The sequence below is a fragment of the Lipomyces doorenjongii genome (assembly GCF_038497915.1).
Source record: "Lipomyces doorenjongii strain NRRL Y-27504 unplaced genomic scaffold V1508scaffold_11, whole genome shotgun sequence".
NCBI classification, from domain to species: Eukaryota; Fungi; Ascomycota; class Lipomycetes; order Lipomycetales; family Lipomycetaceae; genus Lipomyces; species Lipomyces doorenjongii.
Window position 1 is genome coordinate 53,982 of NW_027118078.1, and position 18,340 is coordinate 72,321.

General features: G+C 48.0%; 6 protein-coding genes across 6 annotated transcripts; all 6 read right to left on the bottom strand.

The window, feature by feature from the left end:
• Nucleotides 1-6: 6 nt before the first annotated feature.
• On the bottom strand, nt 7-1,611 carry V1508DRAFT_28136 (galactosyl transferase GMA12/MNN10 family-domain-containing protein). Its single transcript, XM_066936522.1, has one exon. It carries the CDS (start codon nt 1,472-1,474, stop codon nt 419-421), a length of 1,056 nt encoding a protein of 351 aa, XP_066797263.1. The 5' UTR covers nt 1,475-1,611; the 3' UTR covers nt 7-418.
• A 1,176-nt stretch (nt 1,612-2,787) lies between these two features.
• On the bottom strand, nt 2,788-5,331 carry V1508DRAFT_402955 (uncharacterized protein; the record flags this gene model as incomplete). Its single annotated transcript, XM_066938523.1, has 2 exons — nt 2,788-4,708; nt 5,216-5,331. The coding sequence occupies 2 exons, from the start codon at nt 5,329-5,331 to the stop codon at nt 2,788-2,790; spliced, it is 2,037 nt and encodes a 678-aa protein (XP_066797264.1).
• A 1,898-nt stretch (nt 5,332-7,229) lies between these two features.
• V1508DRAFT_437980 (uncharacterized protein) lies at nt 7,230-8,174 on the bottom strand (the record flags this gene model as incomplete). Its single annotated transcript, XM_066942160.1, has 2 exons — nt 7,230-7,874; nt 8,013-8,174. 2 exons carry the CDS (start codon nt 8,172-8,174, stop codon nt 7,230-7,232), a joined length of 807 nt encoding a protein of 268 aa, XP_066797265.1.
• A 1,585-nt stretch (nt 8,175-9,759) lies between these two features.
• Nucleotides 9,760-10,995, bottom strand: V1508DRAFT_351265 (uncharacterized protein; the record flags this gene model as incomplete). The annotated part of the gene is made up of 1 exon (XM_066936809.1): nt 9,760-10,995. The coding sequence occupies one exon, from the start codon at nt 10,993-10,995 to the stop codon at nt 9,760-9,762; it is 1,236 nt and encodes a 411-aa protein (XP_066797266.1).
• A 443-nt stretch (nt 10,996-11,438) lies between these two features.
• V1508DRAFT_431156 (CASP C terminal-domain-containing protein) lies at nt 11,439-14,109 on the bottom strand (the record flags this gene model as incomplete). The annotated part of the gene is made up of 3 exons (XM_066941924.1): nt 11,439-12,683; nt 12,733-13,592; nt 13,647-14,109. 3 exons carry the CDS (start codon nt 14,107-14,109, stop codon nt 11,439-11,441), a joined length of 2,568 nt encoding a protein of 855 aa, XP_066797267.1.
• Nucleotides 14,110-14,547: 438 nt separating this feature from the next.
• Nucleotides 14,548-18,242, bottom strand: V1508DRAFT_412923 (armadillo-type protein). Its single transcript, XM_066939693.1, has 4 exons — nt 17,683-18,242; nt 16,372-17,611; nt 16,136-16,320; nt 14,548-16,086 (listed from the first exon to the last, which is right to left on the bottom strand). The coding sequence occupies exons 1-4, from the start codon at nt 17,779-17,781 to the stop codon at nt 14,854-14,856; spliced, it is 2,757 nt and encodes a 918-aa protein (XP_066797268.1). The 5' UTR covers nt 17,782-18,242; the 3' UTR covers nt 14,548-14,853.
• Nucleotides 18,243-18,340: the final 98 nt, after the last annotated feature.

Sequence of the window (18,340 nt, forward strand, 5' to 3'; positions counted from 1 at the left end):
TAAAACTCCCAGGCTCCTACGAGATTTTTTGACGCAGTGCTTATCGCATGAATTATATAGATCAATCTAGATGTTTTTATGCGCGACAACTTTATGGACGGCAGCATTAAGCATTACCATTCGAGCAATACATGTATAATTTCGCAGCTAAAGTGTTTTAAGTTGGAATGTCACCATATTCCGCTCCGTGTTTTAATTTCGACTGAAACTTTCCATTATTGTCCTTCGGAAGTTTATTAGCAAAATATGATACAAAAATGAACCTCATAGATAGATATATGATTATCTCCAAGATGACATAAAGACATCGAGCACAAACACAAACATGAATATTCCGACACCCATCTACAAACCGTTCAATATTACTCTGCCCCCTCCAAGCATGGTTCACGTAGCATAACTTTCCTCACTCTGATATTCAGTTCACGACCCGCCCCCGATTGTCCCACAGTCTCTCAAACTCGCGCAAGCAACTCCGCTCAGGCGTATCGCACCCGGATAGACTGGCGACGAAATCGCCATCCTGATACATCGACTCGCCAACTCCGTTTGGATAAGCGTTAAATATACGCTGCGGAATAATCGCCATTTTGCTGAGCACGGTCGGGTGCCATTGTGCGAGGTGTTCGAGTGCGCCTTTTTCGTCCTTTTGGAATTTGTATTCCTGATATAACTTGTCGAACCAAGCGTCCAGAACGTACCACGAATATTCTTCATTCTTAAGGATAAAACTCCCAGTTTGGAAACCCTCGTGATCCTGTGCTATGATGAACTTCATGCGATCAGCGGGGACGTGCCTATAGGTGCGTATCGTCGAATCGGGCGGCACAACAGGCACGTCCCGTAATACGAGACTATTCAATCTCTTGACGTCCGTAATATGCGACTCGATATCCAAGTTCGGGTTCATGATAATCGCATTCTGGTCCAAATACCAGAAATACGTCGACCCAGGGTTTGCCTGCATCGCACTGCGCATGAGTGGCAGCTTTTGCCATCCCTGTTTCGTGACGTCGTGAACGAGATTCTTGAAATCGGAAACATATCGAACGTAGAGCCCGTAACCGTGCGCGTCGGCGTATTCCTTTCTGTTCTCGACGATCTTGGCGAGGTAGTCGTCTTTGTACTTTGTATTATCAAGCCCGAGCACGAGTACGACTCGAGGGCCAATAGGGTCCAATGTCGCGATGTTGGCGAACAGGACGTACATTATTGTGAAGAAAATCGCCACCACAGCGAATACTGCAATCACTAGCACCGACACGGTTGTGCGTCGGGTCGATTGTCGTTTTTTCTCGGGCGTTGTCGAGCTCTGGAGTGGGGGTGCCGGGTGGAGGATTAGTGAGCGTAGTCGGGCGAAGAATGACGGTGCGTAGCCTGTACGGTGTGATGATGCGCGAGACTTGGCCTTGAAGGATGGTGAGCCGGGCAGCGTCGTTTGGTCCGCCGACCTAGACGGTATTGAGAAATGCATTGCGACGTGGTAAGCAGACGGATGTTATGAACTCGCGAACGAGAATGCCGAAATCACAAAACCAGATAATTCCAATAAATGGCGCGACTACGCGCAGTATTTTCTAGTTTGGGAATATAAAAGATCGCAATAAGTCCCTTAAAAAAGCGATGACACCAACACAAGGACTTCGCCGCGCTCTCCGCTATTCCTGTATCCAACTGAAATGCCGCAGGTGAGCAGAAATTGAAAAAGTATAACCACGCCTTTGTCGAAGCTCGCAATTCAACCGTCCTTCAACCCTGGACTCGCGATATGTCCACAAACAAAGTAGATTGCAAAGTACACAATGAAACTCTGGACGAAATTGACACCGCACGCCGTGCTCGTGTTGCGGCGCCGCGCGCTTATGGATATATCTGCTCCATGTTAAGGAGAGCCAGTCTTCATATACGGTACTGACGTATTTTGGCCTCGCGCTATCGAATGGCGAAACTCTAATTATGCGTTTCTTTTATCCGCTTTGACGATGCGCTTGGTGGATGGAGCGAGCAAATTGAAGTAATTAAATTATTTGTTAAATGCTAGCTGACTACCATACGGCAAGATGTCACTACGACAATTTATCTGAGGACGGCTGATTCCGCTGTGAGTAATAGTACGGCTAAGGCGCTAATTATGATAACCGATCAAAACAGTGATTTCGTTCTGTACAGAAGCAGCAGGAAATTGTCCACTGTACACGGAACTGACATAATAACAACTCGTGATAGTGAGGAAAGTGCCACATTTCCGTCTTACTACTTACATCTATCTGTGGAACAATGAGTATTCTAATCCAGGAGACCAGGACAAACTCTCGCTAGTTATTATGTAAATGCAAACCAAGCTAAACCAGACGACCAGCCGTGCATCCGTAAACCGCAATCCTTACGGCGTTCTCGATCCTTCAGGTATGCCCACCCCCACACCGAGGAGGTTGGAAAGGTATGCATGAAATTACATTACATCACAATCCCATTCAGCCCAAGATTTCGACTGGTGTGTGTCAGTGAAACTCAAAATCACTTTAGCCAGTTATGAATGAAAAAGGAGCATATGCACAATTAATCTTCCAATTACGCCATATTTATCCACTTTGGCAGTTCACAGGTAACTTGGAAACCTCAATCTGAAGTCAATCACGAGCCAAAGAGATGACCAAACATATTATGATTCACTATACAAAAACACATGACCAAAAAAACTAACACGATATCAAAGAAAGTCAGAGATTATTTTACTCATAGTACACACCCCATAACCACTCATATATATATGCGATATCCTTACCTTTACTTTCTCAATGCCTTAACAGTCGCGATGATTTCCTCGACAATGGACGGGTTTGCGAGTGTCGAGATATCGCCCAGACCGTCTTCTTCGCCGGCTAGGACTTTTCGGAGAATACGCCGCATGATCTTGCCGGATCGGGTTTTAGGCAGGTCGCAGACAATGATTATGTTCTTCGGCGCCGCGAAGGGACCGATAGACTTGCGTACCTGCAGAATAAGCTCCTTTTTCATGTCCACCATGTTCTCTTCGATATCGCCCCTCAGGACGACAAAGGCGTTGACAGCTTGGCCTGTCAAGTCGTCGTGGGTACCAACAACGGCAGCTTCGGCTACATTACTGTTCTGGATTAGGGCAGACTCGATTTCAGCGGTCGAGAGACGGTGGCCAGAGACGTTGACGACGTCGTCGACGCGACCTCGGATCCAGTAGTAGCCTTCGTGATCGCGACCGGCGCCGTCGCCGGTGAAATAGTAGCCTCGGTATGGGTGGAGATAGGTCTCGAGGTAACGGCCGTGCGAGTTCCAGACTGATCGCGCCATGCTCGGCCACGGACGCTTGATGGCGAGAACACCTTCGACGTCGTTGCCAAAGAGCTCCTCGCCGGAAACAGGATCGATGATGGCGGGCTCAATGCCGAAGAATGGGAGCGAGGCAGAGCCAGGTTTGGTCGGGGTCACGCCGGACAGCGGGGTGATGATATTTGACCCGGTCTCGGTCTGCCAGTATGTGTCGACAATATGAGCCTCCTCCTTGCCAATCTTCTCGTGGTACCAGTTCCAGATTTCTGGCGCGATAGGCTCGCCGACAGAACCGAGCGTGCGCACAGAGGAAAGGTCGTGGTGGATAAATTCGTCGCCGGCTCGTTTGAGGAGACGGAGGGCAGTGGGAGCGACGTAGAACTGGGTGGCTTTGTACTTCTCAATAATATCCCAGTATCGCGAGAAGCTGGGATAAGCGGGAGTACCTTCAAACACAACCGTGGTGACACCAAGGAGGAGAGGAGCGTAGAGGACGTAGGTGTGGCCAGTAATCCAACCCACGTCACCAGCAGTGAAGTAGATGTCGCCGGGGTGGATATCGAACACGTACTTGCCGGTCATGGCAGCACCTAATAGGTATCCAGCGGTTGTATGAAGGACACCCTTGGGCTTGCCAGTGGAGCCAGAGGTATAAAGCAAGAAGAGGGGATCTTCGGAGGCGACGTCGACAGGTGGAAAATATGGCCGGTGCTTGACAGTCTCTTCGTGCCACCAGTAGTCGCGGCCAGGAGTCCATGGGATGACGGCACCGGTACGACGGTAGACAAGAACGTGTTTGACATCGGGACAGCTCTTCAGGGCGTCATCGACGATGCGCTTGGTGGACACGTCCTTGCCGCCACGTCGGCCTTCGTCAGTAGTAATGACGACTTTGGAGTTGGCATCAAGCACTCGGTCACTAAGAGATCCAGACGAGAAGCCTGCGAAGACGACGGAGTGAATCGCACCGAGACGGACGACGGCGAGAAGGGCAATGATGGCCTCAGGAATCATCGGGAGGTAAATAGCAACAGTGTCGCCCTTCGTGACGCCAAAGGACTTAAGCGTGGCGGCAACCTTAGAAACCTCTCGTAGAAGCTCGCCGTATGAAATCTTGCGCGAGTCCTTCTCCTCATCAGCCTCGAAGATGATGGCAATTCTGTCGGGATCTGCAAACGCGTGCCGGTCGACACAGTTGTATGACGCGTTCAACATTCCGTCGAGGAACCACGCAGAGTCGCCGTACTCAAACCCTCCATGTTGGACCTTTGTATATGGGCGGGAGAAAGTGAGGAGCTCGTTAGCCATGCGACTCCAGAACGTGTCTGGCGAGTCCAGAGACTCCTTGTACAGGGCCTTGTATTCAGCGAGGGACGAAATGTGGGGCTTGGCGGGGTGCTTCCTACATGAAAGTTAGATGTGTCACAATTCGAGTGTTAGTACATGTAGCGAAACTGGAAATGCGAGGAATTGAGCGAGGTCCGAATACGAGCGATGATAAAAGTGCAAATTTAGATCGTACACGGGTTTGTCTCTTCCGGTGGAAGTGGAAGCAATTAGCTATAGCGGATCTTGGTGTTGGGACCCGAGCCGCAGCTGCGTGGGAGTGTAGGTATAGGAACTGCAGCACGAGCGGCTCGTTTACCCAACGGGCGCCCGAGCATTTCGAACGGAAAGCTGCTCCATCGCGGCGCGCGAGGTTGAAGTCGAAAGCCGGCGGATGTGAAACCAGAAGAAGTGGCTCCGACTGTGTTCAATGGTCATCATCCTTCGCTCGCACCGGACCAGGCATGAATTCATATCGTACGGCGCGAATCACAGAGGCACACACTTCACTCGTTGCACTCGATGCTGAGATACGCCGTAGACTCGCACTGGGCGTACTGGAAGTCGTATTAAGCACACTTACTCGAAGTATTTTGCGGGGACGGGACTGGCCAAGACATTGTGCGCCTCGATGACGACGGGGACAACGTTGCCATTGCCGTTGACGTGAGTGCCGTTGATTCCGTTTGATTCTGTCATAATTGTCGAGAGCCGGCGGTGATCAACGAAACTGGAGCTGGAGCGAGGAGGGTCAAACAGACAGGTAGCAATCGAGTGGAGGAGCGAGAGCATGAGCATATAAATGCAATGCCGTCGTCGCGGTTGGCTCCTTCCTTCCAGGGTTCGGGTTTTCGTCTGCTGCGGCGCTCGCTTGGGTTGCGACCTCACTTGTTCTGGTCACAAGAACACGACGCATCTCACTGCTGCGACGATTGCGCCGCAAGCCGCACCACATGGCACACTTGCGTTCTTACCCGGGACCGGCTGAGAGACCAAATGTGCTAGGACCGCTCGACCGACCCAGGCTTTTGCCGGCCTGTTTCAATGAATAAACTGTTCTGTTCCATTAGATAGTACTCATAGCGAAAGTGAGCTGGTCGCATGTATTGATAGTTGCGGGAGACTAGCCAACAGACTCTGTACCGGAAGACATACGTCAACCAGTAGTATACTATTAGCATTTACAAAAGCTATCTATAAGAGGCACGACACTGGTGAGAGCACTTATGGCCCCCAACACAGTCGAAGTCAACGCTGAGACTTGCCCCGCAGGCTGATTTACTCGTCCATCACCATTAACGAGCATACGAAAGGGCCATCGTATATCATAGCCATCGGCAAATGAACGTCGACCCGGGTTTCGATTGGTTGGTGATATCCCACATGCCGTGTGGCCGTGACCTTCCGATGCGACTGACCGCGTTCGCGTGTTTGGCACCGACATTGCGTCCCGCGCATCCGCTGGTAGGGAGCCAAACAATACCCTGAAACTAAGAACTCTTCCCCGCTTTATGACCGGTGAAGGGCCCCTGGTGTATAGGCATGAACATATTAAGTAAAGTAAATTGTTTTGCACGACCACACAAACCTGCTCTACACAGACAACCTGTTCTCTACCGATACTACCACTCAAAATATCGTCAAGTTCTTCATATTTGAGCGGCCATGAAAGACTGAAGGTGACGACAGCCAAAGTCTCTGTCTCGGAGTGATCGCGGTGCGCAAAGAGAAGTAGACGAAGCCGGGTAAATGTAGCCGGACGCCCGAAAGGCACAGGGCCGGGCCGGATATTTCTGGGCCTGCCCAATCTTGCACTCCCCTCGGATCTGCTAGTACAATCCCCACGCTTCCACCGGACCCAAGATCGCCTGCACGTGACTGTCAATCCCGCATCACTGTTCTCCAGTTGCGGCTATTTTGATACATGCTCGATAGGCTAGCCATATACTTCGCAAATCGGTGATCTTCCCCCATCCGACACAATTACGACACACACTTACTTCATCGTCGACAGCCATTCTCCGACGTTGTTCCGACCCGCAGGTGCACCGAATCATCCCGCGTTCATCCTTCCTTTGGCCCTTCCACCGGCTCCCCAGCGCTTTCGGCATCTGCTTTCGTACCGTTGCTAAATGAAATGAACGCAGCGCGACGTACATCCCCCAACGGAAATTTCACGGATATCTCCACAATGTGCAGTTAACGTTTGGAAATTCTCTGTCCCTCCATGCCACGTGGATCCAGCCAGTAATCTGCAGCTAAAAAAAATTCAACGGCATTGTAGAAATCTTTCACATTACATCTGAAGTAATAATACGCTTATTAGTATTTTAATGCGCCCGAACTGTAGAATTAATATTAAGTATTTCACCACCGCTTGTTGCTCTGACCGGCCAAATACATAGTTTACCGTGATCTGAACAGACGCGTGCTTTCTCTCCGAGCAAATTGAGTTTATGGCGCTCTATCTTTGTGTTGATCGTATTGAAAACATAATTATTAATAAGTTAACAAAATATGCAATTGCATAAAAAGCACCCAGCCGTTACCAGTCTCCAGATTACCCTAATACCCACAGCACAAATGCAAATTTAAGTCTACTTCTCAGTCCCGTAAACTATTGCCCTCGTCTTCTCAATCGATGCCTCATCACCGGCACTCTCTTCATCCCGCGGAACATACTGCGTCGCGAACTCTGGAGGAATAAGAAGTCCATATTCATTCCTGACATATCGCAGTTGTTTCGCGCGACGAATGAACAGGAAGCGCATAAGAAAAATTCCAAAAATACAAACGCAGAACGCAGAACGCGGCCGAGCACGAGTAACCGACCAGGAACACTGGCGTTGGAAAGATAAGCACGGGGACCGACGCGTTGAAGCCGACATAAGCATGTTGCCCGCAGCAGGGAGAATTCCTCTGATTTCGGAATCGTCTTGGAAGTTCTCCGCAGCCCAGGTCAGGAAGAGATTCTGCTCGCCGAAATTTGGGCAGAGGTATGCGAAAAACTTCAGGCCGAAAGGAATTTTTCCACACCGCAGGAGAATGTTGCCGACATTGAAAATAGACTGCCGAGAACTTGTAGAATTCTGGATCACATGTGTCTTGAGATGCTGCCTGTACTTGCCCGTTGAGCTTCCTGATTTAGTGGTTGAGGAGTCAGGTAGCAACGAGCCACAGATACTGCAGCGAACCTTCGAGACCTTCACTCCGCGATTCTTAACTTCCACTTTCGAAAAATACTGCCAAACAATGCTTTTTTTCGTTCGGGTTGATTTTCGGCATTCGTAGAATTGCCTGCCTCACGCAACTTCTTGCCGGAGATAACGCTTTCGTCGTTTGAGTTAATTCAAGAAATAAGATAGTAGAGTATTTCTTACTTGGCGCAATGTTCTTGTTCGTCCTTGTCCGTCCTCTTCCTCGTCTCTACCATCATACATATCAACATCATGCGCGCCGTCTAAGTCTGTGACTCTCTCGGCGTCGGAGAGACGCGCACGTTTATTATAGCTGATTTCTGAAGGCCCTTGCGAACCATTCATGACTCTACAATGGCAAAAATTAGTGACTTAATATACGAAATAAAAATTATACCGCACCTTTTGGTCGCGCGGGCCTCATATCCAGGGTCGTGCTCGTTGAGCTGCTCCTCCGGCCGTTGGCGAGGTAACGCGACGAGACGAGGAGCCGAGCACACGAGTGGACGAAAAAATGGTAAATTGGAGTTTGCATGCTGTTAACAATATTACAAGTATTTTTAATCAGTATGCAATAGCAATCCTGAAACTAGATATCTTTGTAGTTGACTACAGTTTCACGCGTCGAGAACGCGTCTTCATCGATTCTTGATTGGGGGCCACCTATTCAGGGGCGAGACGCGATCTTCCATTGTGCTATTATTACAGAATAACTGATTAATCTCGAAGCATACCCAGATGCATTACTAACGTATATCGATTTATATGTATTATCGACTATCGAGTACACCACAAGCAATGGATTTCTAACGTAACAATAACGTAGTCGGTCCAACGGTCTCCAAAGACAATATAACCGGATTGAATCAAGTTTTCGAGGGCAACCGTGCCGGGTCATAATGTCGGACCCAGGACCCATCGAAACGTCGGACCGAACCGACTTTTTAACCGGTTCACGGCTTTGACCGCTGCCAACCCGGTCGTCGGTCGGGAGCCCACAGTATCATCATAGTAACTTGCGACTTGAACTGTGCTTGCAGGAGTTGACGCTAGCTCCATATATGTTCCAGTGCTGAAGTCTAATGTGGAAGTCTAACTTAACAGTAACAGCTAAAGAGAAATGCTGAACAGGACCGAGAGGGATAGTAACGGACATGCTTACGTTACTAACCCCAATCTTCGGAAAATAACCATCAGTATCAATTAGTGTAGCTAACGACAATAAGACATGAGTTTGTTATCAATTACATACACTACACGCGTAGGGCGTTGCGCGTGTTACGCATCGTCTTATGGGATTAGGCGCTTTCCCAGTACAAGATATGCATATGGCTTGCCTACATAATATCAATTCAGTTATAAGTATGCACCTGTGGCATCGAGACTCAGGACTCGAGAACCCATCTCGGCTCGGCGTGTGGGGGGGCACTTCTTGTGTCAGCCATTGTTATCACTAGCTCTGAGATCATATTGCATCACAGTACTGTACCTGCGGGCCGGGCCCTAAATTGCCCTACTATTAAAACTTCAACCCGGAAAGTCCGAAGAATTAGTAATCTTGATAGTGTGCTATTTCCAACTACGAGCGTACTATAGTATCATCGTAGTCTACGCATTATGACTTCCAAGACAATCATAACGATCACCATGTGACTAACAGTGGTCAATATATGGATAGAACTCGGCACAAGGCGAGAGGGTATAGAAATCAAGATGTATCTACAACTATCTCTGTTATCCTATAGAGTACGGACGCCACTCGCAATTAATGAACGAACAAATAATCAATAATCCATAGAAACAAGAACATCTGCTAAACCCAATACCATAATGCAAAGATATATACCCAAAAGATTCGGCTACCAAGACAAATGGTCGCACAAACTCCTTACTGTCCGACTCTGCTCCCTGTCATTACACTTCCAAGGTATTAATCTAGGTCCTCTTCGTCTGCTAGTCTAATGCGTCCTGAATCAAATCTTTTCAAAACATACGGTGAAAGCACACCATTGAACACCAATGTACCGTACACGAGCAAGCCGAACCCGATCAATTGCAATGCACGAAACTGTTCCCATCCCAACATGATCGAAATGAGCCATATTCCCAACGTTCGGCATGCGTCGATAGTAGACCTGCTTGTCGCACTAATCTTCTGAGTAACACTAATACCAAAGAAATTGAACGCTCCGATCGAGAGCATGATCATCAACGATGATAGGAAGACAGCGCGGTTACCAGCTATCTGAGCCGCACCAGAAGGAATATCAAAATATCCCCCACGTCCAGAGTCCGTATGCCCAACGAAAATGTATGCGACAATCATGATTAATCCAGTAAGCAAAAAGCCAAAGATACCTTCCCACCCTACAACGCGCATAGAATCAAGATGGTAATCCTGGAGGATATGCTCCTCGTAGACGAATTGCGTAGCCGTGAAGATTTGGGCGATGGCAATGATAAAGACACCCAATGCCACCTGCAAGAAAGAGTTGGGCTCTCTCATGGTGTCGTCTGGAATAGCACCCTCTGGAGTTGTATCTGGTGCATAAATAACGCCACTGAGGCCGACAATGAATACTCCAAGGACGACGACGCCAAGTGCAGTCCACTGTCGAAGTTCCAGTCGGCGTCCCAGAAAGATCACGCTGAATAGTCCAACAAATAATACTAGTGCACCCCGGGTCATCTGGTAAATACTAACGGGCGTGAAGAACAAGCCGACGTTCATCAAGGTAGTTCCGCATATGTCACAGAACGCCGGGATCGACAGGCCAAAGACTTTGTTTCCGTCAAGCATAGGCTGCATCGGCTTCGTCGAGTCCGTTGGAGCTGAAGACAGCAATGAGATATTTGGATCACTGGAAAGCAATAATTCGGGCTCCTCCGACGCGTCTGGCTCTACACTCTCCCGCGAGGTGTCGGGTGTAGCAACAAGTCGCGCTGGTCTGCTATATGACAAGTATAATTGCTGCAGAAATACAATTCCCCAACAGGACGCTTCTGCAATAAACATCTGGAAGGTCTGGATGACTGGTTGCTCAAAATATCGCCTGTCGCTCGCCGGACCATTGCAGTTTGCCACGCATTGATTATCTTGAAACTTGGTCAATAGCGAGTTGGAGCATCCCGTGATGAGCATGCCAGCGACAAATATTGTTGTCATATATTCTTGTTGTGACCTCCTCATTTCGGCTACCCTAAATGTACTGCTGCTGGACTGTTGCCGCAAATCAGAGATATTGTTATCTATGTGTGTAGGAGTGTAGGACTGTAAAACTGTGGAGTCGGGAGTCGGGACTCAGGGACTCCAGTTGGCGTCATTGTGACTGCGCCACAATTGGTTTCCGTTGCTGAGGCAGTGAATGTGGCTGCGAGAATATACTTGCCTAAAATGAATCTTAAATGATTTGGTCTGTTGACCATCATATCCACGCCATTTATTAATCGTGCCTGAATCCACTGTGTATGTGTATACAAACTACTATGCACAAGGAATAATTCTGATAGTGTGCTCCTCTCATTTCTCAATCTACCAATAGATTTATCTTTGATCAAACTCCCGCACCAACCATCTACATTTCTGACATAACATTAGATCACCGTCTATTAGAAACCTCCAGCTTGCGCACCTCCCACCGCAACGGGTGCAGGCTCAGCAACAGCGCCGGCAACTGCATGGAAACCCTGGTGGACTTGCGCTGCCACAGTCTGGACAGCAGCGGCGGCAACCTTGGTCGCCGTAGCAACTGCTTTGGACATGGCATCATGTGGCGCGGCAAGTACCCAGCCCTCCTTTCCGGAGCCATCACCGGCAGTAGTCTCGCCGCCAAATGTGGCGTCTCCTCCGCCCATAACGGCAGCAACTGGACCTACCCCAGCACCCGGTGTAGCGATCTTCTCGTGTCTAGCAACTTCCCGAAATGCTAGATACCAAATCGTGCCCATCAGGAATATATGTAAACCCATTATATATCCAAAGAACAAATTTCGGGATGTCTTGTTCGCTAGAACAACACGTGTCAGACCGTATATAATGCGCTCTAGTGGACCCATCCGAGACAAAGCCCGTTCCTGCTCACGACCTCTAAATTGCGCAAACGGTGATATTTGCTCTTCATATTCTCGACCATAACTGCTAGACACGTCACTTCCACCAGCGTTGACAGATGAAATGCCACCTCTATAGGTAGATAAGTATCGGGTCTTCTCATACAAAGCCACGTTATCCTTCTGTAGTGCGTCGATTTGACTGCGAAGGTCTGTAATACGGGCATATTCGCTCCGTAGTTCTTGTTCGAGCTCGGCATTTCTAGCACGGAATCTGTCACGCTGTTGAGTGATGATGGGCAAAATTGTTAGGTCGGCTACGTGCTGATCCAGAGTCCTCATGCCGAGAGGAGTGAGTGTGCCACTACCTGGCTGTGAGGCTGCTTCGTCATTGGATGTGGTTGACACCATAGCCGTTAATCCAGACCGAAGTGACCCTCCAAACAAAGAAGCGGTGTCAGTTCCACGACCGGACCGTCGCGATGGAGCGTATGACGCAATTGACATAGCACCAGGGTTTCCGACGGATGATGTTTCATGAAGGGAGGTGAGATCGTCTTCAAGCTTCCGATTAAGGCCCCGGCTCTGCTCAAGAGCGGTGGTCGCTGATTTAAGATTGCTTTCCAAGTTTGCGAATTCTTGTTGTAGGGTCTCGTGAGCGACGCGTATAGTAGTGAGTTCGTTTGTGAGTCGCTTGTTACGCGCTAAGAGAAGCTGCTCCAGCGATTCGGACTGTGAGTCTTGTTTACTGTTGGACTCCCAGGCCTCACCATCCTCTTCTGTTTCCGCAGAGAATTCTACGAACTACTTGACAGTCAGTAACTACAAAGCTAGATCATATAAAGCAGCCCACCTTCAGAATATCGAGTTCACGCTTTATATCCTCATAGTCAGCCACGCGTTTCAGCTTGTTCTTCAGAGCCTCGATTTCCTCTGCCTTCCGAGTATTCTCGCGCTCAAGAGCATGGAACGCCTTTCCCTCCTTATTGGAGGCAGTCTTGGCATCCTCCCGCAGTGTCTCCATCTTGCGAGCAAGAGCAGCATTTTCGCCTCGTAGATCGTCGACTCTCTGCTTCCATTCACGGATGTCTTCGAATGATAAAGGTTCTCCGGTCTCTCCATCCCGACCCAAGCTGCTTTTGAGTTTCTCCAACTCCTGCCGAAGCTCAAGATTTCGTCGTTCGGTCTGCAGTGCTCGGAGATTAACACGTTCGAGATCCGCCGCGATCAATTCTGCCTCCGCAAATCGTCCGGCGACGCCCTCATCTAACTTCTGCTCATGCTGCACAAGTCTAGCTTCCGTTACTGCATGAGTAGCTCGTAATTCGCGAACTTGTTCTCTAGCATCGTGAACTTGCTTATTAAGATCTTCTTCGCGTAACTTCCAGTTGCGTTCCTTTTCATCTAGCAAAGCCTGCAATTCGGCTTCCTTGGCAGCGACTTTCTGTATGGAAACATCGATTACTTTCTGTTCTGTCTGCTGTAATTTGGCGCGTAAATCGTCGTAGTCTGAGTATCGCGCCAGCTGAGACTTCAGCTTGGCATTTTCTGTGGAGAGCGTTGCAACCTCGTCACTGGCCAATAATGAGTCCAACGTTGCTTCGAGAAGTGGGTATGGATCGGGCGCCTCTGCAAGCACTCTGTATGTGTTCAAGAAGGCATTCTCGGTGGCCTTCCCCCGTTTCGTAAGGTTATCAATCTCAGTCTGATAAGCTGTTCCCAATCAGTTAGATATGCGTCACTTCAACTGAGAAAATTCATACGTACATTTTAATAAAGTCTTGATCTCTACTAACTTCTCCTCGTCAGATAGCTTTCGGAACTCCTTCGTCTTGCTCGCGAGTTCTTTGCGTCCCAACACTGAAACTCTCTGGTTCTCGACGATCTCAAGACCCTGATTGTCAAGTTGCCTTTGGAGATCTGAGAAATTGATATCACGCCACGCCTTCAGGGCCTGTTCGAATGGTGTCGTTCGTTCTTGAAGCGATGTGCTGACAGGTCTACTTATACTGCTTGCGGTATCAGCATTGCCACTTACACGTCCATTTGAAAAGTTATTTAACGGCGTTGGAGTATTAGCTCGCGAGGGTTCTAAAGACTGTGTAGATGACTCCGGAATTGGTGGAGAAGACAGCAACGGAGCAGGTGACGGCGGTATCGATGGCGGCCCTGATGCTGGCGTGATTTCCACAACAGGATCTGCCGACTGCTGCAGTTCCTCGTCATCCATTACTTTCAATTAATAAATAACCGAGCGAAGACGTGAGAAAGTAAGGTTCGCAGCGTTGGCGTTGGTCTCGCTGCCTCCGATTAATCGGGATCCTTCTTCTGATCAAATAAAGTTCACCACCTCTGGTTGCGTCGAAACGTATTTGCTATTAGTATTGCCTAATTAATTCACATGAAGCGCGATATAAGTACAATTTTTGTACACTGTCTTTGCGCTGAAAGGTCGGCTGCGATCGCACTGGGGAGAATATCACAAGCGGTGCAGCAAGGTTGTTGCATACTCAGTACGCTTGACGTTAACAGTTCCGGAGAGGTGCCAACGCTCCTACTTTACCATCTATTTCGCCGGGACGACTACCCACGGGCTCTATTGCATACTATATTTAGTGACGAATTCCAATAGAGCATTAAGTGTTTGGTACGATATATTATATATTAGTGTTTATGGGAAAAAATATTCGAACAAATGCTGTGTGCAACTGCGTCGTTATACATGTGTCAGTCTTCATACAAAATGCCATCATAACGCCGACTGCCATTTGTAGGCGGTAACAGGCCCCATTTTAAATGAAGTAAGCATATCCACATGCGCAGATACATCTAGGTCCGTACAAAAAGACGTCATAAATAAGACTCTTCTAAATACACTAGCTAGCTTACAACCCAATCATGAAGCAACCCCTCTGATCAGTTCAATTACATCCATTGCTTACTTGCTATCACGACAACGCTTTAAAGAATCGCATTAGACATGATATCTCCCACTAATACTCCCTCTAACCTCCGGCGGTAACCTGTTCATAATCACAGTCTGCCAATCAGACACCAGATTCTTGTAACCGGCAAGGATGGTCGCAAACATTTGAGCTAACTCCTGAGTTGGCTCCGTATATAGACCGACAGCCTCAACAAAATCCACTAAACAATCTTTTAAGCCTGTAGGATTTGCCGCAACTATCTTGCACATTCCCCTGAAAGCAGTTTCTTTCTCTTCAGTATCTCGGATCATGCGCAGAGCTTTACACCAGTATCCTGCAAACGCTTCTAATCGCGGTGCAATCATATCTGGGCATGAAATACCCAACCGACCGATGGTGATAGCAGCATTTTCGACAATCGTTTGCTCGACATGTCCGTGCACTGCAACCACAACAACAAGCTTTTCCATAAGCGGGCCGACGAATGGCCGAATCTCCTCGCCGAGCTGCAGCGCAATTTCTCCAGCCGCCCAAGTCGCGTTGTTACACACAGCGGAACAACTTGGATCGCTAGAGTCAATCTGAGGAATCAACTCCGTCATAATTGGTGCAACGTACGGCTTCACAACATCAAACGCACAGATCGCCATATCTCCAACCAACGCAAAAGCACTCTGTCGAACTTCGTTCACTGGGTCGCGCATACACATAATTAGCATCTGCATCAACGGATACTCTGTCTGGTTTATCAATTGCGCCGCTAAAGAGCCAAGACCTTGTACTAATCCATCCAGAAGATCAAGTGTTGTCACAATGAAGTCTTTGTCAGGAATTTCAATCGTAGGATCATTCATAGATTCCTGTAATGAGATCAAGTTCTTCTGCAAAATGGTCATAGCCCGATGGAACACAGGAGGAGCAAAGGGTGCAAATTGTTCTCCCAGCGCGGCAGTCACGGAAGACAGACATTCCAATAGCGGAAACAAATTCGTGTCATCGTCACTCAACTTTTGCCATCGTTCGATTAGCGGTGGAAGAAGCAGATCGATGTACTCCTTGCTCTTCATTGCGTATCCGACTTTATCGACTAAAGTCTGCAGAGCGTCGTATAAAATTGTGAAATTCTTGCTTTGGTACTTTTGAAAACATAACGTGAGGTTGCGGAGAATATATACAAGGTAAGGAATGAGCAGACCTCCGGCTTGTTCCGTGAAATTCGCAAATCCACTGCAGCCCGCTTCTTGGACCTTTTTATTATTATCAAGGCAGCATTTTAGAAGCTAAATAATAGTTAACTAAAGGTTCATGACCGAATGCATATTTTCCTACCCCTTGAAGAACCGGAATGAATTCCTTTTCGTAGCCGACATCTGCTGATCGGAAGCATATCCAGGTACTGTACCGACCCAAAGACCAGCACGCTATTTGTCGCACAGGCGCCATTGGATCACTAAGCGCTTGAACGAAAGACGGAATGACTTCGGGCAAGAAAGACGAGAGTCCATCCACACATCCTACTATAGTTAGTCTTTCCAGATTGTAAATGGATTGAAAAGATGTAGTACCTTCGGCAACAGCACCAAATGCCAAGATAGCAGACTCTCTGACTGGCCATTCAGGCGATGCAATGTTTTGCTGCAAAGTTGGTATACTGTACTGCAAAATGTTCTCATGGTAACTCGATGCGAATATATCCAAAGCAGCGGCAGAACATTTACGAAGATTCCAATCAGGCGACATATCCATCATAAAATCGTCGTCGTCGTCCTCATCATCAAAGCCATCGTCCTCGAAATCATCGTCGTCATCAACTTGAATACCATTGAGATCTCTCTTCTCACTTTGATCTCCCGCGTGGTGAGCGTCACGCGTCTTAGCATATGCCGGCTTGATATCCTCGGCTTTATCCTCCATATCGGCGTCATCTTCATTCATGCTCTCGAATCTCTCTATATCACTCTCAGAATATACCATATATCTAAGCAAGACAGGTATTATCTTGGGCAGAAAAGTTAAAGTCTGGTCCTTTAATTCTTGCTTCTCTGCCAAGCTGAAGAAGAATTCACCGGCCTCTAACGCGACTTGCTCGTCGTCATCGCCCATGCAGTGCAAGGTGTAATCCACGATACCATTCAAATGCGGTACGAGTTTATCTGCACGGGCATCTAACAACATGACAAACGCAGTGCAAATATTTCTCCTCACATTCGGATCCGGGTCAACTGCTAATCTGAACAGCGTGGCCAAGAACACGTCGATATGGACAAACAAAGCCGGCGTCTTCCGTAAAATGAACTGATTCAAACACATGATACTCTGTGCCCGCACTTTTGCCGATGGCGACATCGCGAGTTCAAGAAACCGTGGCATCATGAACTCCAATATCTGTTGTCCCTCATGATCTTTGTCTAATTCGTACCCGGAATCTTCAAACAATTTCGACAAAGCACTCAAAGCACCCTCTTGAACCATAGCATTATCGTACTCAGCAATAGCTAGCAATTTTGGTAACACATCTGGCCACTTTTTAAATCCGCCTCGTGCAACAAGCGCGCTGATTGCTGAACCTGCAATATTCCTGATAATCGTAACTGGCTGTGTCAAACCAACGATAATATTCTCCTTAATGTATGCAAGCATCTCTGCCGAGCCCTCGATACGATCGTACTGAGTAAGGATATTGTTCTTCAGCATAAGGCCGGCTGACGCGCGTAAGTTGATTTCCTCGTCCGTGGTTGGACTCACAAATATGTGAACTAGGTAATTATTCAGATCAGGTCTATATCGCCGCGCCTCCTCGAGTATCTGCGCCGTTGTCAGCAAACTCTAAGTTCAGTAACTATTGCGAACTCGTGCAATTGCGGGATAGCACATACGCCAGTCGCTTGGCCGCGAGCGTAGTTGTCCTTGGACAAAGACTCGGCGAAGACTTGCCGCAGCTCTTGGAGGTACTGAACTTCTGGTGACCAGGACATGCTGAGCGTATGCTATGTAACAGATTTACTGTTTAAGGATCATTCAATTTGGTGGTCAAATTTCTATAGCTGTGTGCACAGTTCCAGATCCTCCGTCGTTGCTCCTTCAAGGCGGAACGTCACAATTGCCGCAACGGAGTACTCTGGATGTAGCTGCAGCAGCTGTGCTGATATGCGATAGAATCCGTTTCAAAGTAGATCAGTGCTTATTCTTGCCGAATTATCGAACTTTTCGTCCGCAGTGTCGGTCCCTTGTAGTCGATACTGCTAGAGACTGGTACAATCAAGTTCGGGCTTCTGACGAAAGCAACACCTAGGGATCAATGCTGGATATTTCACAGTAAACACCTATAACGTGTCTCAATAGCATCTACCAATATTAATTGAAGAATTCTAGTATAAATCTCTCAAAAGATGTGTCGGCCTGTTTATGTTCGGTAGGACTAAGGTTTCAATTTCCTAAATTTTTCTTGGGACGTGGGATCTGGGCTAGGGGATACCTTATATGCAAGTTCGAGAGCAGCTTTTGGTGATTAAAATCCCAAATCTCAAGTTATAC

Excerpts from the sequence above, each read along its gene's own strand:
- V1508DRAFT_28136 (XM_066936522.1), bottom strand. The coding sequence starts at position 1,474 with ATGCATTTCTCAATACCGTCTAGGTCGGCGGACCAAACGACGCTGCCC.
- V1508DRAFT_412923 (XM_066939693.1), bottom strand. The coding sequence starts at position 17,781 with ATGTCCTGGTCACCAGAAGTTCAGTACCTCCAAGAGCTGCGGCAAGTC. Across the intron at positions 16,321-16,371 it reads ATTTGGTGCTGTTGCCGAAG|GATGTGTGGATGGACTCTCG; the intron begins GTACTACATCTT and ends TAACTATAGTAG. Across the intron at positions 16,087-16,135 it reads TCATTCCGGTTCTTCAAGGG|CTTCTAAAATGCTGCCTTGA; the intron begins GTAGGAAAATAT and ends ACTATTATTTAG.